The sequence below is a fragment of the Lonchura striata genome, chromosome 6 (genome assembly GCF_050655825.1).
Source record: "Lonchura striata isolate lonStrDom1 chromosome 6, ASM5065582v1, whole genome shotgun sequence".
NCBI classification, from domain to species: domain Eukaryota; kingdom Metazoa; phylum Chordata; class Aves; order Passeriformes; family Estrildidae; genus Lonchura; species Lonchura striata.
Genome location: NC_140708.1, coordinates 29262381 through 29279557, shown reverse-complemented (window position 1 = coordinate 29279557; position 17177 = coordinate 29262381). Strand labels below are relative to the sequence as shown.

General features: G+C 45.5%; 1 protein-coding gene across 7 annotated transcripts in view; it reads left to right on the top strand.

Moving 5' to 3' along the window:
- SH3PXD2A (SH3 and PX domains 2A) overlaps positions 1–17177 on the top strand; it is a 236534-nt gene that overhangs the window by 25964 nt on the left and 193393 nt on the right. For all 7 annotated transcript variants that reach the window (XM_085583667.1, XM_085583666.1, XM_021536305.3 and 4 more), the window contains one exon: positions 15788–15868. In XM_085583667.1, coding sequence (XP_085439793.1) covers positions 15788–15868 — 81 coding nt within the window. The remainder of the gene's footprint in view (positions 1–15787; positions 15869–17177) is intronic.

Sequence of the window (17177 nt, the reverse complement as noted above, 5' to 3'; positions counted from 1 at the left end):
TGCTTGAGTTAGTTTTAGGAAAAGATCTACAAACTGTTACTATAGATAGATATGTCCAGTCTGAGCCACTTGTTTCTGGAGGGTTTTTCTATGTCAGATAAGAGAGATGTTTTACCTTCTTAAAGAGGGTTGTAGGTTCATTGCAATCTATCACTGTCAGCTGCTGATTATTTTATGCAGCAGGGACAGGAATGGTATTTCCATCCCCTTCCCAGCTACAGGCTGATTATAGCAGCTGTGTTCCTCCATGGGAGAAGAGAATGGGAGTCCAACCAGCTCATTGGAAAAATGTTAGGAGCCATGCATTAACTGACTACATCCCTTCCACTCCCTGGGTAGGGAAAAGAGAACTCTGGAAAATGTGGCTGTTGGTTTTTCTGGGATGAGGGAAAACCCAAGACTTGCATGCCAAATGTCCTTTCAAGGGGGAAAAAAAGAATAAAGTGACATGGCTGGGATATTATTTGGGTTGTTTTTTAATGTCACACCTCGATGGAGTCTGAGGTTGTTAACTAGGGGATTGACTCTCAATATTGTGGCCAGATGCAGGGGTTGGCTGAGCTCCCTCACTTCAGAGCTCACTTTTAAATCATGCTCGATAATTTACCCTGCCAAGGAGATTTGTAGTTCAGTGGTGCTCTGGAGTTAGTTTTTGAGCTAAGGAAGGCTCCCATGTCAGTGAGAAGGTAGCTGGGTCTCCAATCAACCTCTCAGGTGTTTTCAAGTGTGCTGTTTGATTTGCCACATCTGCACGTGGGAATTAGTACCTCTTTCCCATAGATGGGATTTCTCTGAACTTCTTAAAAAAACTTCAGCCTGTTTTGCCTGTCCTGCTTCTTAAATCCATCAGCCTGCAATGGGTCTAATCAGGTAGAAGTGTGACATTTTTCTGTTTTCTGTGATTTCTCACTGTGATAGTGCTTTGCTGACTTGGGGAGCTGGTGACACGCTTGCTGACTGTGGCTTTTCATGGTTTCAAGCTCAGAGGCACTGCATTGACACCAAAGCCATATGGCAGCTTCTCCACAGAGTCCTGGCTGCTGAGTGACTGCAGTCATGGCTTGGCTTTCTTGCCACCATGGAGGGGCTGCTTCAGATCCCTCCCCAGGCTGCACTGCTGTCAGGATGGCATCCACAGCTGATGTTTAACAAGGGCTGGAAGCTTGTGTAGGCTGCTGCAGCTGTGGCAAGAAGTGAGCCAATGTGGAGAGGACTCAGTCATCTCCAGCTGAAACTTGGCATGTTGTAAGGGATGTGTGCAAATAGGGTATGGGGGCAATTTGTGCATGCTGGAATTGTGGAGATGTTGGGCTGGAGGGTTCCTGCTCATCTCTGCAAGGCTGCAAAAGCCTTGTTGGTCAGGGTTGTGCACCAACTGCATGGACTGCCTTTGGGAAAGCACAGAATTATAGTACAAGGATGATACTCAGCAAGTTAGGATTTTCACTGAACCCCCAAATCAACAGTTGTAGAAGTCCAGGCACTGTAATTTGTCACTTCTTGGGACAGTGGGACAGAGAGGAAGGCCTTGATGGTCACAGGCTGCAAATCAGTGATGAGAGTTAAGTGCAGGCTTAAATCCCACTGAAATCTCTGGAATTAAGGCACTCTCTTGAAGTTTACTGTGTCCTTCAGTGCCCTGGCAGGCTGAGTCTCCAAGGGATTGCTTTTGTGATCTCCACAAGCTGTTCAGTCTCTGCTCTATTCTTTCTAGGAAGATTTCCTCTCCTGAGAAGATGACATTTATCCATGGGACCAAAGCAAATCACTCATCTCAGTATTCAGAAACAGGGTTTTTTGTCACCATGGAGAACAGAAAAAATCTCACCATCAAGTGAGGTGTGCCTCCTTATTTACAAGCCTTGTGGAACATTCTGGATGTCTTTGTGTGGCTGGTGGAGAAGCCTCACGGCAGCTGGGGGAGCAGAAATTGTGTCCTCTGGGACACAGCCACGCAGCCCAAGCTGTGCTCTTGTCTGATCCATCCCGGGCAGTCCTGGGCTGTCTGAGACACTCCTGGAGAATGCTGATGGGGCTGTGGTTTTGCCCTGTGGTCAGCCATGTCTCAGGGCTGGTGATTATCCCCCACTGAAACTACCAGTCTGTTCTCCAACTGGCCTCCTTTGCTCACCCTCAAGAACAGTTTGGGTGGTTAACAGGGAGGACAGACTGTGGGAGCCTAGTGGTGTCTCTCTGGCACCCAAGCCTGTGGCTTTCTCGTCTGGTAGAGCTCCTGCCATCATTTTGTCTGACTTTGTCCCTTCTGTCAAGTGAGGGCAGCCACAGCAGCTGTGTCAGACAGGATTTGGGATGCCTTGTGGAACACTTCCTCCATGTTTGCTGCTTCCAGTGGAATTTGGTTGACTTGTGAGCAGATTTTTGCCCCAGATTTTCTTTTTTTTTCCCTATTTTTTTAACCATGGAATCTATCCTCCTGGCCCCTGGGGTGATGAACCACCCTGCTGCTCCAGCTGGGGGATATCCAGGATGTCCATTCCTTTTTCCTGAGGCAGACCAGGGCAAATCCTGGAGCTAGTGGCCCAGTGGAATTGCTGAGGGCAGGCCCTCACATTTGACAGTCTACATCTGCTGGTGTGTGGGCAAGGATTTATTTTTACCTGTGAGCCTGCAGGTGGAGGGGCAGCTCCCATCAGCAGCCTGCCAGCAGAGCTGGGCCATGGAGGGCCCTGGCTCCGAGAGCTTTCCCTGAACCTCGTGGAGCCCATCTGTTCCTGCCAGAGGGGCGTGGAAGATGGAAAAGGAGGCATTCTGCTAGAGCACAGGGTGCTTTCCCTGTCAGCACAGCCCACCCATAGCACCCACCTGGGAACCCAGTGGTTCTACGTCCACCTTTGTGTTGTTCCAAGGCAACAAGTGTCCAAGTGTTTTATATTTAGAGTATTAATTTAATATTACTGAAACCTTAAGAAAAGACACAGTGGGCCAAGTCCTGCTAGTTTTGCTTGCATTTCACAGGGCTGAGGAGGGTGAGATTTGATCCTCTTTGGATGAACCTCTACTGGAGGGGTGGTTGTGGGGGAGAGGGAAAAGACAGGGGAATTACAACATTGGAAATAAAAAATCCTACCTCTGCCAGAAGCCGTTTTGCAATAAGACACTTCAGGGTGTGAGTTAAGATGCTGTAATTCACACCTCTTGCATTTTGTGGCATTCAGCCCACTGCTTCATGCCCTGCACAGGAGGGTGAGGGATTTCAGCTCAGCTTGCCCTGGCCAGCCAGCCCTGGAGCAGAGATGGCTGCAGGGCTTGTCTGTCCCTCCACTTTGCCTATCTACCTAATGGTAAATTATAGTGGTGCCTCCAGCTCCTTCCTGTTTAGCACTTCATAAATTAGAATTTAGAATCACTCTAGGGACCCAGGTTAAAAACTTTAAATCTTTTGAATGAGGATTGGAGTCAAATCCTCATTATTTTAAAAGGGTCAGGCACGTGGAAGTGTCACATCACTATCAGTGATGCTGGGCCAGAGCTCATGTGCCCAGCAAAGATCTGGGGCTCTTCGTGGGAGTGAGCTGACTCAGCCAAGCTCTGTTGACCACCATGGACTGATAGTGCTGCATCATGGAGGAGACACAGGTTGGTGTCAGTCTGGGCATCTCTGCACCACGTAGTCCTTTCCTTACTGTACACCCACCTTCAGCCTTGTAGGCATTCGATGTCTGCTTGGATTTGTCTCTTCCTGCAGGCAGAGGAAGAGGCACCTCTGGAGATGGATGTGTACCCTTGCCACCTGACTAGAGAACAACCTGAGATGAAATTTTGGCCAGTTTGAGATCCCAATGTAGGGTTACATAAAGCTATGACTTTTTCTCTAAATTCTGTCTAGCAAATTCCTGCTGTCTCCAGATGCTGATGTGTTGAGAGCAGCTGTATTAGTTCTTGAAAGCCTGCTGTTATAGTCAGTGATCTTTCTGGGCTTTGGGTGGACACTTTAGCAGATTTAATAGAGTTTCTGTCTGTGCAATATACATAATGCCCTTTAAGTGGTTAAGAGTGGGAGAGCATTCAGGCTTGGGGAATGAAAGGAAGAGATTTGTTTATTGTTCTAAAGCACTGGAAGTCCTGAATTTGACAGAAATGTAAACTTTTAAGTAATTTTGCTGATTCATGTTTTATTAGTGATTTTGATAGAATGTGTAATATGGGCATGGCCCTAAAAAGCATTTTTCTAATGAGGCACATGCTGACTTGCAGCCAGATACCTCTCTTCCAAAAATGAGTAATTGCCAGGGTATGTGAGGCTTGTGCCTGAGCTGTGAAACAAGGAGGAATTAGTGTAACCACTGCCACCCTGGCATCTCTGACAGAAGCTGCATTGCCAAACAGCAGTGCACGTCTCCAGAGACGATGGGGAGAAGCCGTGCAAGTGACAAAGCCCAGCTTAGAGTGACTGAAAACCCCTGGGAGTGTTCTTCACTCCTGCACTGAAAGAGTCCAGGCTCACAGCAGGAGCTCAGGTGGTGGCTTGTGCCAGGACATGAGCCAGGTGTGGGATTGGATTGAGTAATCAGGTCCTTTGGCAGTATGGTCACAACTGCTGATAATCACCACCTGATAATCACCACTCACCCTAATTTAGCAGTCTTTTAGGGGCCAATCTCCTTTGTACCTCATGTACAAACTGCAGAGAAGCAGGCTGGGTTGGTGGCCACTGCAGGTCAGTAGGACAGCTTTCTCCTCTGTCTGCAGTACAGCCTGGAGACTCAGCTCCCAGTTCCTCAGCTGGGGATGAAGTAAGATGGTGAGACTGTCCTGTCCAGCAGCCATCCCTGTGCCCAGCAGGTAAACAGCTATTCCTGCCATCAGATCCTTATATTTGCAGGGTTTAAGGGAGTGGCATTTTGAGCAGAAATACCCAAAGCAGAGTATTGCTCCGGGCTGAGCAAAGCATCTCTCCCATCTCTGTGCATGCTGGCAGGGCAGAGCAGTGCTGGATAAAGGCGCTCTGGAAGCTACTGGGGCTGGCTCAGTGTCCCTGTGCCCATGTTGGCCCAGGTTGCCACTGGAGGGGTGGAGAGGGATGGGTTTGTGCTGCCTGTGATGGTCCTGCATGGCTGGGGTGGGAGAGGGTGTTCCTGCGAGTGGGAAGGCAGGAAGCCAAGCGTGGGAAAAGGAGGGAGAAGGAGGATGATTGTGAGAAGAGTAGGAGGGAAGGAAAGGGCAGAGACAATAGTTCAGCTTAGCAAAGAGGCAGTGATTGAGGGTGTGAGGATTTGGCACAGTATCTTCCTGTAAACCCTGAAGGTCCACAGGAAGAAGGTAATTTTGTGTTTAATTGAGTGCCGTGCCCTGCCGGGAGGGAATCCATTCTGCACTGACTCTTGCATCAGTTTTCCTGGTTTGGCCAGAAGGCCAGGGGGTGAGGGCTGGAATAAGGAGGGTGCTCCATGTTTGCCTCTCAGGCATTTTGCAGTGCAATTCAGACATTGTTTGCAAGACTAGGACACAAAATCATTTTCTTCTTTCACTCTTCTCCCCACAAGAAACATAGATTTCTCTAAAGCCTGAAGTCAAAGGTCACTACAGTGAAAGACATTTTTCCAGTGACTTCAGCATTGCATCTTCCAAGGGCTGTGGAAATTTGTTCCCTTTTTTCCAGGAATTGGTTTTACTTTGTCAGGATTGTTCTGTAGAGAACAAGTACATTCATTCTTTTATATTTTTGTAGATATATAGATATATATATAGCCATGCAGTATAATTAAGGATCTATGTGCACTGAACGTTTGCAGAATGGTATTTATGTTTTGAGGATAGCTCCTTTTTTCAGTTGCTCTTCTATCATTTTGCATTTAAAGTGCAAATACAGTTTCCCTGCCCATGGCAGGGGGGGGTTGCAACTAGATAATCTTCAAGGTTTTTTCCAATCCACACCATTCTATGATCTGTCAGCATGTTATGCTGGCAGTTCTGGAATGCTTTGCTGGTTGATTTCACCTGAAGTTTTATTCTTTAGTCATGCATGAAAAACATAGTTGCATAAATATGATGGAAACTAGAAGAGTTTGTTTCTGAGTTGGTTTTTTTTTTTCCACACTTAGAGTACTGTGCCCCTCAGGTCTGGCTTTGTGAATCTGAGGGTCTCTTGGTTTACATGAACTTTTTGTTTCCCTCTACTCAAAATGAAAAGAAAAAAAATCCCACTATTCTATGGCAAAATCCCAGGAGATTTCCATTATTTGGACTAAGAATGTCCCAGAGCTTTGTCATTGTTCTGGAAGGGCCTGGAGGAGTTTTGCTCGTTTTCCCAGGCCCTTGCTTTGCTTTTCCAACCGCTGCATCTGGGGGTCATACGTAAGGTTACGAATCAAAGCCGGAAGATTTGCATGCTAATATAAACTACATGCAAGTGTTGCTGCAGAGCAGGAATCCTGGGTGTTGGGAGCCAAAAGGGAGGCTGGGTTGTAGCAACAACGCCTGTTTGTGACCACGGGGCAGGCTGGGCAGGGAGCATTTGCCATGGTGGCACTGAGGGTCTGTAGCTGAAGCAGAGCCGCGCTGGGGCCGAGTGTGGGATGGGCTGGGCAGCTCCGTGTGTGCTGTGCCTGCTCCAGCACTGTGCCTGAGCTCCACAGCTGGGGAAATGCATCAGTCCAGCCTGCTGGTACAATGTAGGAAGGCCCTTGTTCTCAGAGCAGAAAGGTGCTCCAAGAGAACTCCCACAGGCGCAGGGGTGGTTGAGACATGTAGAAAACAGCAATTTCCAGGTTGTATTTTGTCTCTGTCTTGTTGATCTTGATGCACTTAACAGTAGCAAGCAGGTTTTGATAGTTCTCATTTGACCAAGCTATTCCTGTATCCCTGGCCCCAGGGCATTTGATGACAAAGATCCCTTTGCCTGAAATATGAGCACAGCTTTCTACTTGTCCTATTTTGAACATCCCTCAAGTCAATTCCTCTTGTGCCAAAACTAATTCAGCTGCTTCTCTCATAAGCCTCTTCAGTTTGGCAGCATCCTTCTGATACTTCACCAATCTTGCTTTCATGTGAGGTTTGATCCAGCACCATGAAGGGAATTAAACTCTTCCTGTTGGCTTCTGTGAGTCTAATGATACTGTAATGGCTGTCAAAATCAGATGCAGGTTGTACCCATTTGGACCAGGATTAGATTAAATATACAAACATTGCCCTCATCTGAATGATCATCATTGCTGATGACAGCAGAGTGATCTCTTACAGCTGAACATTGCAAGATGTTTTGTAAACTATAAAGTGATTTTGAAAATGCTCATGTCTGCCTCATTACTTCCCTGTTAAAACTCATTTCACTTGAAGGAAGATGAAGCCAGTTTTGAGTCAGTTTTTAAGATTTATTCCTTTGTAGAAAAGATGGACAGGGGAATTAAGTAATTTCATTTTGGAAAGTAATTTTTTTTAAAAGTGTTGTTTCCCCTTGGTGTCTGTCCTTTTCCTTGCAACTGACATGATGATGTAGGACCTGGGAAGTGATTGGCTTAGAAGGATTTCCACCTCACTTCCCCATCCAGCACTGGCACCGAGGACTTCCACATTAAGCTGTACTCTTTGGGGGTGTTATGTTTTATTTTAGAACAACTTCAATTGCAAACCAATCTCTAAAATGAGTTTAATGAAGTTGATGTAAGTCCTGTATTCAAAATTGCTTAGTGAAACTTGGAAGGTTTAAAATTCAAGAGTCTACTTTGTCTGTTGATTGTTTCTTTTTCCAATTCTCTTTTCTTGAATGGAGATTCTCTTCTTCCAGCAGGACATGCTCATATTTTAGGGTTGTCATGGAACACCAACCATCTGCAAGGAGAAGGACACATTGAGTTAAAATAGTTTAAAAGTTAGATGGCATCCAGATTTAAGAGACGGTAAGCTGAAAAATGTTTACCTCCAAATGCAGCTGTATTATTTTTGTTTGCTTGCCTTGCACAGCCTCTTTCAGACTTGGGTAGGGTATTTGAGAAGGCCATGAGGGAGGCAGGTTTCAAGGAGAGCTTGTATGTTCTTGTTTCCATTTTACATTTGTCACTCTAAGATTCTAATGCTCTGTAGGCATAGATGTTCTGTTTTCTAATAACCTGACAACTGCTTCACAAATAGTTCCATCACACATGGAAAGTAAATGTAGGTGGATTGAGACAGAATGGAAACAGAAATATGAGTCCACATTGTGCTCTGCACAGGTGCTCCCTCTCCCTCATGCACGCATATAAATGTAATGGGTGGATCTTGTCCACTTCCTTTGTCCCCTTCCCTTGCAGGGAAGCTGCTCATCTGCTTCCAGAAGCTGGGAAGTGGTAGTGGAGATGTGACCAGTCATTACTAGTTCTGTTTCTTTTTTTCTTTCCATAAACTGTAGTTGTTGGATATGCTGGAGTTAAGATAGCCTTGACAGTTCTTTGATATGACTCAGGATATCAGTTAAGAACAAACAAAACCCTGCTAATGCAGCACAGATACTGCATGTCTGCAAGAATCAGACACATCATATTCTGCTCACACACCCCCAAGAATGAACTTAAATGAAGTAATCAAACAAGCCTGGCAAGAGGCTTGGAGGTGGTTTGTAACCAAGCTGCAGAGCTCCCAGCTGTTCCAGTTCTGCAGCTCTCTGGTCAAGTTATTGCCACAAACCATGGGTGCAGATTCCACTTTTTACCTTTTTGTGCCTCTCATGGCCATGTGCTTGGCTGAACAGAGAAATACAGCAGGCAGGTTTTCTGCTTTTGGCTTATTGCTCTGACTGTGTGGGACAACTTAGCATCTTCTTATCAGGAAGATGCTGGAAAGGCCTGAAGACTGTTTAGAAACTCAAGCTGGCAAATGTCAAAAATCTGAGGGGTGAAGTGGAGCCTAAATCAGAATTTGAACTGTGGGCTTTAAAACCTCATCCATGTATGAGAAAAATATGAGTGGCTAACTACTGTCTCACTCTGCCTGGGTAAACACGAGGAGCTGGATTCGTCATTCAGACACAGCCCTGTTCTGTCTGGTCTGTCCCCCTGGGGCTGGGAAACCAGCAAAGTCATCCAGCCAGGTGCCTCCATCCTCGATTGAGTTCCTCTTCCTGTGTTCCAGGGATGTCTGCTGGCTGCCTTGGGGCAGTTGATTGCTATTCTCATTTGGTTTGAAGTACTGAGATTTGGCAAAGAGAAACAGATCTCACCCTGTACTGCTCCACCAAGAGGAAGATCTGTGCTCATATAGGTTGCAGTAGGGCTGTGGTTTTCTAACTCAGATGGACCCAGTTTGAGTTTTGAGAATATGATTAGATTAGGAGCTAGAAAGGAGTTTATTTTCTGTGTACTCGCAACAGATTTGGTATGATATGGGTGAAAAGAGAAGCAGCATTAATCCAGCATTAATCCTTTTACGCTGTAGTTTAGAGATGAAACAAGAGCCACAAAAGAAATGCAGAGAAAAGAAAACTCTCTTATCCGTCCTCCCTGTTTTTTTTCTTCCCCTCACTTCTATGTTTATTTTGACTGTAAATTAGCTTGCAAATTATGATGGAAACTGGAATTGCTATGTCCTGCTTTAGTTGCCTGTGTGGTGGCTGCTCATGGATGAGAACTGGCAAATGCTAGAGCTGTTCAGTTTATTCTCTCCCAGCATACTGTAACTCTGCTTTGCTTCCAAGACTTAGGTACGTGCAACATTTGTCCATGAGACCCCTGGGTCATTTTGTCTTTTTCTCAGTTACATTTTCCCCACTGGTAATGGAAACATGAGCTGGGTAGAGGGGTGTCAGTGAAAGCACATCTGGTGCATGAGAAAGCCAGATGCCCCACACCTGCGTGCAGCCCCCTCCTTGGGACTGCTCTGAGGCATCCTGCCCTGGCAGCAGCCACCCTGCAAGGACCTTTCCTGTCTGGGGCTCCCTGGGTCTCATATTTCTTCCAAGTCTCATCTCTGTTTCTCAGCTCAGTCTTCAAAATCCTGGAGTGAGAACAGCTCTGGAGTGGGTTTGAAAATAGCTCTTCCTTGGCCCTGCCCTGGCTGAGCTGCTGTACCTCAGAGACCATCGTGCTGAAAGGTGACCTCATTGCATGGCACCAGTGATGGACTTACCACTGGCTTGGGGCTGAGGGTCTGACTTCACCTCTGTGGGAATTTCCCAGGTCTCACAGTGCTGTTCTGTGCCTTTTGGATGTTAGTGAGCTGGGCAAGAAGCCCGTGCTGTGCTCACTGAATCCAGAGCCAGATGTGATCCAAGCCGAGTGAAGGCACAGGTGATGTGTGCATGAGAAGGGCTTACAGTCTCTCTGCTTATTCCTGGAGCATTCCACTCTTCCTGTTGCCACACTGGCTCTTGTATAGGGCAGAAATTGAGGACACTAGGGCCTCTCATCCTGGGGAAACCCCAGCTGCTGCTGCCAGTGTCTTATGGGGTGGAAAAAGATACCTAAGATCAACCAAACCGCATCAGGATGCTGAATAGCTTTGCTACTTTGGTCTTGTGGGTACCAAAATTGCTGTCTCGAGGCTGATATCACTTCAAATTTGGATCTGGGCCAGCACCAATTTGTGCTCATCAGCACATCTTTGACGTTAAAATGGTTATGCAAACAGTGAGTTGGTGCAGTGGCTGTATTCTGGTAATTTAGGGCACAGATCTATGTTGACTTTGTTGCAGTTTAAGTTGTTTTAATGCAAACTCTGCCAGGTAAATGAAGCAGCTGAAATTGCTGCAAGCCTTGCAGGAGCTGAATTGACTTTGCATGGAAGTGGAGCAGGGAGCATTCACATTCTGACCTGTGCTGCTGGAAAGCTTCCAGCTCACAGGCAGTGATCACATCTGAATACCAGGGAGAAGGCATATCTTTTCCAACTCAAACCTGATTCATAGGAGGACAAACATCCAACACTTCAATAGAAATCTTTGAAGAAGCTGACAGTTTCCAGGATAAAAAGGGGTATCGTACGCAAACTGCACACAAACTGGTATCTGCACACAAACTGCACCACAGTGTTGTCTTTTGTATTCACAGAACTCCTAATGGCTGGTGTTTTCTGTAATTACTTATTAGAGGTTAACAACACCCTTTCTAATGTGTGCAGGGATATTTCTGGTTTCTGCTTTTCCATCTTCCCTTTGCCAATAGCTCTTGTATTTGTGTAGGTTCTAATCTTGGTCTCATCAGATGACCAGTTTCAGACATTTGTCTTCCACTCCAGCTCATCTGGCTGTAGACAACAAGACATTAACCTCTAAAAAACAATTGAAAAATAGGTCACATGAGAATAACCTGAATTTGTTACCTCTGGGTTTGTGCTGGCTAGAACTGGATATTTTCCATTGAAAACAAGACAGTTAGCAATAAGGTCATGCCCAGTGACATTGGAGTGGATGTATTTTGTAGTAGGAAGTCATCTTTCCTTGTTGCTTGTGTAGGCAATAAAGGGAGATCAATGCCTTCAGTTTACAATTAATTTTCTGCTCTGTGGTAAAGAAGACATTTCCCAGTGCTAGAATTAAACAACAATAATTAGTAGCTGATAAAACCCCCCTGGTACCCTGTAGGCACACAGTTTGTGGTGATTGGGAGTGGGGCTGTAGCTGAGCCCCATCCCCATGGGCACAGCTGTGAGCAGCACTGACAGCAATGAGCCATGGAGTGCCCAGGGGCACTGAGCACCCACCAAAGGGACAGAGGGCACACAGGGGCACTGCATCAACATGAGGGGATAAAAGGTTGGGCTGAAGGACAAGAAAGGAAGATGCTTGCAGCCTTCTGAAGTGACATGGTGTTACTCTGTATGGGCAGACATCCTTCTGGAGTGGTGTGGTGTTACTCTGTATGGGTTGAAGCCTTCTGAAATTGAATGATGCTACTCCGTGTATCGTGGCCATCTCAACTGTGACACATGCTGGAACAGTGCCCTGCAGCTTCCATAAGCATGAATATTATGAGCTACTTTTCAAGCTCAGTTCCTGATTAATATTCTACAGTCTTTAAAGTTGGCTTCTTGTTTCTCTGAAGAAGGATTTATTTTAAAATACAATAATACATCAAAAAAAGGCTGGATTTGGGAAATTAAAATGTGAACGTTCTCAGTGGCTGGAGCACCCAGTGATTGTGCAGTGAGTTGTCATTTCTGCTTCAATTTCCATTCATTGTTAAGGACCTTTTGTTAAATATTTTTAAAGTGAAGCATTTGAATAGCATCTGTGTTTTGACTCCTTTATGGGTATAAACATGGCAGATACATAAAGCAGGTCTCTTTGCCTTTAGTAATTAATTACTGTAGTAATTTGAAACAGTTTAGTTGTGTGTAGGAAAATACTGTACTTACATGAAAGAGCTTGCTCCAAGACATGCAAGGTACTTTGATTTTGTCTTCTTTTATCAAGGCAGACTGTGCCAAGGAGCCAGGACTCCCATGGGCAGGACCAACTGCATGTTGGAGTGGTGGCTTGTGTGGCTCAGTTTTGGGGAGTTGCTGGATGCCACAGAAAGCCTTCCCTTGGCTCTGCAGGTGGCTGTGAGAGTGATGCTGGCTCTGCTGGGTTCCAGCGTGGGATGACTCTCCCTGTGTACCCCTATGTATCCAATATTTCCTGCTGCCTCCTTGTCCCATTGCATTTGCACGACCCTGGGCTCCCCCAGGACTGCTTTTCTCCCTCTCTCAGGACATTGTTGATCACTTTCACAGCAACCCATTTTAAGATCTGAGGGGAAAAAAAAAAAAAAAAACCCAGTGATGTAAGCTGATGTAATGTTCACTGCTCATGAAAAGGTTATGCGTCTCATCAAGGCAGCAGAAGCAAATAGCTTCCAAACTCAGATCTCTAAGGGAGAGAAATATGATATATAAGGCTTCTGAAACCTCTAAACCTTGCATTTATAATATGTCATTTTACAAATCTTTTTCAACCAAACCCCATTATTTTAAATGGTGGCCTTCGGGAAGCAATTTGATTTGGGCAAACAAGCAAAAAAAATCAATAGCTGTTTTAGGTTTTGCACCTGTCTCCCAGCAAGCAGATTTTGAGCCCACTGGTTTCTCACTTCACATAGCACCAGGTTATGATTAAAGGCTTTTCTTGCTTCTGCTGTAATCTATTTTTGAAATAGAAATATGTGTATCTGCATGCTGCCTCATCCATCACTAACTGAGCTTGAGGAGACCTTAGGCTCAAAAAGATTTAGTTGCTGTCCTAAATGTGCAGCAAAATCCTGGCTTGACTGAAGTCAGTGGCAGCTTCATTCCCACAGAGCCTGAATTTCAGATCTGGGAATGTATCTGCACCATGCAGTGGGGTGCTGCTCCTACATCTGTTCCCTGCACCAAATAAATCCAACCTCTTGCCCAGAATATCCCTGTGCACCCAACTCTGCCCCTCCTTGTGTCATGGAGGTGTTGTGCCACTTACTGCACCACCAAACTAGAATCTTAAAGCAGGATTGACTTCTGTCTGGATTAGATTTTGAACAAGCAGACTTGTAGGCTGTTAAAAATTTCAGGAACTCACAGTTTTTGTGGGTTCTGAAGAGCAGCATGGAGAAGCCCGAAGTGCTGTGAAATTCAAAGTGCCTGGATGTCTGTGGCATATGTGTTTTGTTTCTAGTTTCTGAAGAAAATATGCATAATGAAAGAAAAATTATAATCTTTATTTACATGTGCAATATGTTTCTCCTCCTGTCTCATTCCCTTTGTGAGAACTCAGGGCCAGAATTACACTATCTGAAGTTGCTTTTGGATCCTATTCAGCTCCCATCTGTCAAGATCTGTTTTTAATTGAATGGGTTTTCCATCTGAAAGTAGCTGTTGGATAGAGGATGAGTAGAAATATTTGTGTGTGAATTAGCTCAGAGTGAAGCTACAAAGTTTTTTTTTTCCCACAACAAACACATGGAAAAATATTCTTCAGTGTAGTGTGGCTGGCCTGAAAATTGGCAACAGCAGCTTCCTTCCCAGGCTTTGACTCCTCTGCCTTGACTGCATGGGTGAGATCTTTAAAGGGGACCCGAAGTCTTGGTGTTACACAGGCTGATCTCCCCCCCCATGCAGCAGGGCAGTGCTGATGTCACCCTTGTGCATATGGGCATCGCAGGCAGGAGGTGGGGTAGTTTGGTTTTCCAGGAGAATTATGAGATGCAGCAGAGTAACCTGGGTTTGCTGAGAGCCAGGCTCTTGCCCTGGGCAATCTTCCCTTTGTCAGCGTGATCTCTGCCCTGCAGTTGTGCTTGATGCAATCATGAGAAAGGCCCCAGATCTCCTTAACAGCTTGTGCTCAGCATCTGCAGTTATTGAATGCCATGAAACTGGGCTGCAGGAGATGGGAGGCAGACTGCCTTGGGGATTAAATGTGGTTGTAACAAGCAGAGAGGAAAGTATGGCTGCAGGATCTCTGTGGTTTCTGGGAGGACACCTCTCCTACTGGGAAGGAAGAAGAAGAAAAAAAGTCTTGGTGGTCCTTGCAAAAGTGTTGTTGAGCCAAATATTCAACACCCCTTCAGGGATTTTCCTGCAATAACTTTTATTTGTAAAAGTGCTGAAGCATTTGAATCAGCAGCTTGGAGGATGGTCTGGTGTCTTAGGGGAAGTGGAGAAGAGGGTGATGCTTATCCATCTCCCACTGCTGGAGACAGAGAGCTTCACTTCTGCATCTTCACTTCTGGCAAAAGGGAGAGCTCCTGCTGCAGTGCTGTGGCTGAGGGAGGAGGAATTCTTTCCTGTTTCCTCTGCCAGATTGTTATCTCAGTCCATATGTAAAACCTGGAAATTGCTTTAAAGGCCCAGGAGCTGTCCTAGCTGTGATTTTCATTATATTGATGTCCATGGTCACCCTTGATAGCTCCATCCTGTGTTTGTTGAAGTCTTGTTGCAGATCTGTCATCAAGGCAGCATTGCCAGCATTGGCCTGAGGGCAAGTGTATGAGAGAGCAGAACCTGACCCATTTTTAACTTTTTAAAAAAATATTTTGGAGGTACCAGGGTCAAAAGGCAACATGTTTGTTTTTACATATATATATATATATATATATATATATATATATATATATATATATATGGAGAAGTTTGTGTATGCGTGCATGCAAATAATTTTTATCACAGCTTCTGGCAAAAGGGTATTTCCATAAGAGGATTGTTTTGGGAATGGAGTAGGGTTGGGCAAGGGAAATCCTGGGCTTATTCCAGGTTTCTGTTGCTGTTTCCATCAATGCAAGGAAGCAGTGTTGCTCTCACTGTCCAGCTTTACATCCCCCAATGTGACTCAGCAAGAGCTGTGTGCCATGACAGTGTTTGGTTTCTGTCACACGTGTGCAATGGTGCTGCATGGCTGTAATTCAACAACACCTGGGGAGCTGTGTTTCCTTTGGATTTCCTGCTGAACCAGAGCCACTCCTTGCTTGGGAAGGGTGACAGCCACGGCTCCATGCACAAAGACAATCTGGAGCCTGGGGTTGGAGATCAGCACCCCATGAGGGGCTGTTGCTGCAGGGGTGGAATAGCTCACCCAGCCGTGCCTGTAGCTGAGCACAGAAGGCAGGGTGTGCTACCACAGACCAGAAAATGTGGCGTCACTCAGTTAGAGCTTTTATCCCAGAGCAAAGTCGGTGGGAGCTGCTGATGGGGATGTGTGGGAGAACACTGAGTGCTCCCCCAAGACTTCTGTTGAAGGCTGCAGTAGGCTTTAATTTAGGCTAGTCCTGCTCCCAGGGCTATATTCCTGACTGTAAGTGGGAACAGCCAGTGAGAGCTGAAATTAGCCTATGTTGAGTGTTCTGCCTTTGCATGTGTCCTGTGCTTCCTGGCCCAGGCTGATTTGTGTTTTCTTTTCCCTGAACAGGTCTATATCATCAACGTAACATGGTCTGACCTGACTTCCCAGATCATCTACCGGAGATACAGCAAGTTCTTTGACCTGCAGGTAAGTCTGTCCTGTCTAACATTAAATATTATTTCTACTCATGCTTCTAGTCATGTTTCCAGATGGGTTCATAGTGCCTTTAAATAAGGCTTTGTGCTTGTTTGGTCTGTTACATGTCATGATCTTGAAACTTTTCAGACTCTGCCCTTGTAGGGTATAAGATAAGTGGGTGGTATGCTCACAGTGAGTAACTTGCACTGTAAAGACATTTAAAGCTGACATTTTCATGAATAGTTCCTATTAAAGAGGGGATCTAATTTTAAATACTTCAGATGCACTTAAAACAGAGAGAGCGCTACATTTTGGGCCCCCAGAAACTACTTACCCAAGGAACTGAAAACAACAGAGCTTTTGCACGCTCCCACAGCAGCTCAGTAACAGAGATTGCAGGGGAAACTTTCCAGTCTCTCTTCCTAACCATCTACCTAGCCAGCAGTGTCCTGGCTCCTGCTGCTTCGTACAGCTCCTTTCCTCCATTCTGTGCCTGTACGTTTCGATTTCATCAAAAGCTTTCTTGCTGGATAGCTGCTGACTAAACTTTGAAACCAGGAATCAGTTGCTTCATTTCTGGTAGTGCTCCCAGGCACCTGCAAGGGTAGGGGGAGCTTTGGGGTTGATGTTCTGCTTGGCAATGATCCAGATGCACTGATATTTTTGTACCACTGTAGCTTTGTAGGCAGCAAAACTAATTGCCTGGGGTAAAAGTAAAAGCTGTGGTTTGAGACTCTTGAACTCTGGGGAAAATGTTCATTTTTGGACTGGAGCTTGTGTTTGGAGCTAGGTTGATGTTGCAGTACTAAGTGAGTCCTCACGGCCAGTATTGAGGAGGTAGCTGACTGTGCTGTGTCCTGAAAAGTAACACTGAGCCTTTTCATATGATATGTTAGGAAAAAAAGGGTTCTTGTTTGGGGTATCTTAAAAAGCTCTAGTTTCATCTTTGCTCCTCTTTATGTTTCATTTCTTGTACTTGGAAACCTGAAGTCTCTAGGCTGTTTTGTAAGCTGCATCAGTTTTTATGGCCTCCTGGCCCTCTGGGTGAAATGTGACCATTTCTACAACCAGTCCTAATTTCTGTTTGCTGTGTGGCAGGAAGACAATAAATGGATGTTCTTAAGCTTCCTCTTGTGCCCATCTCCATTTCTAACTGGGCTAAAGTGCTAGGCCTGTCAGTCCCACTGCTGTTAGAGAATGCAAACATCTTCTCCGTGTCTGCTGTACCTGCTAAAGATGCACAGCTCTGTAGTCACAATCATTCCTTGTCAGCATGCGAATTGTGGCCAAAACAGTTTCTTTCTTTTTCTCTCTTCTT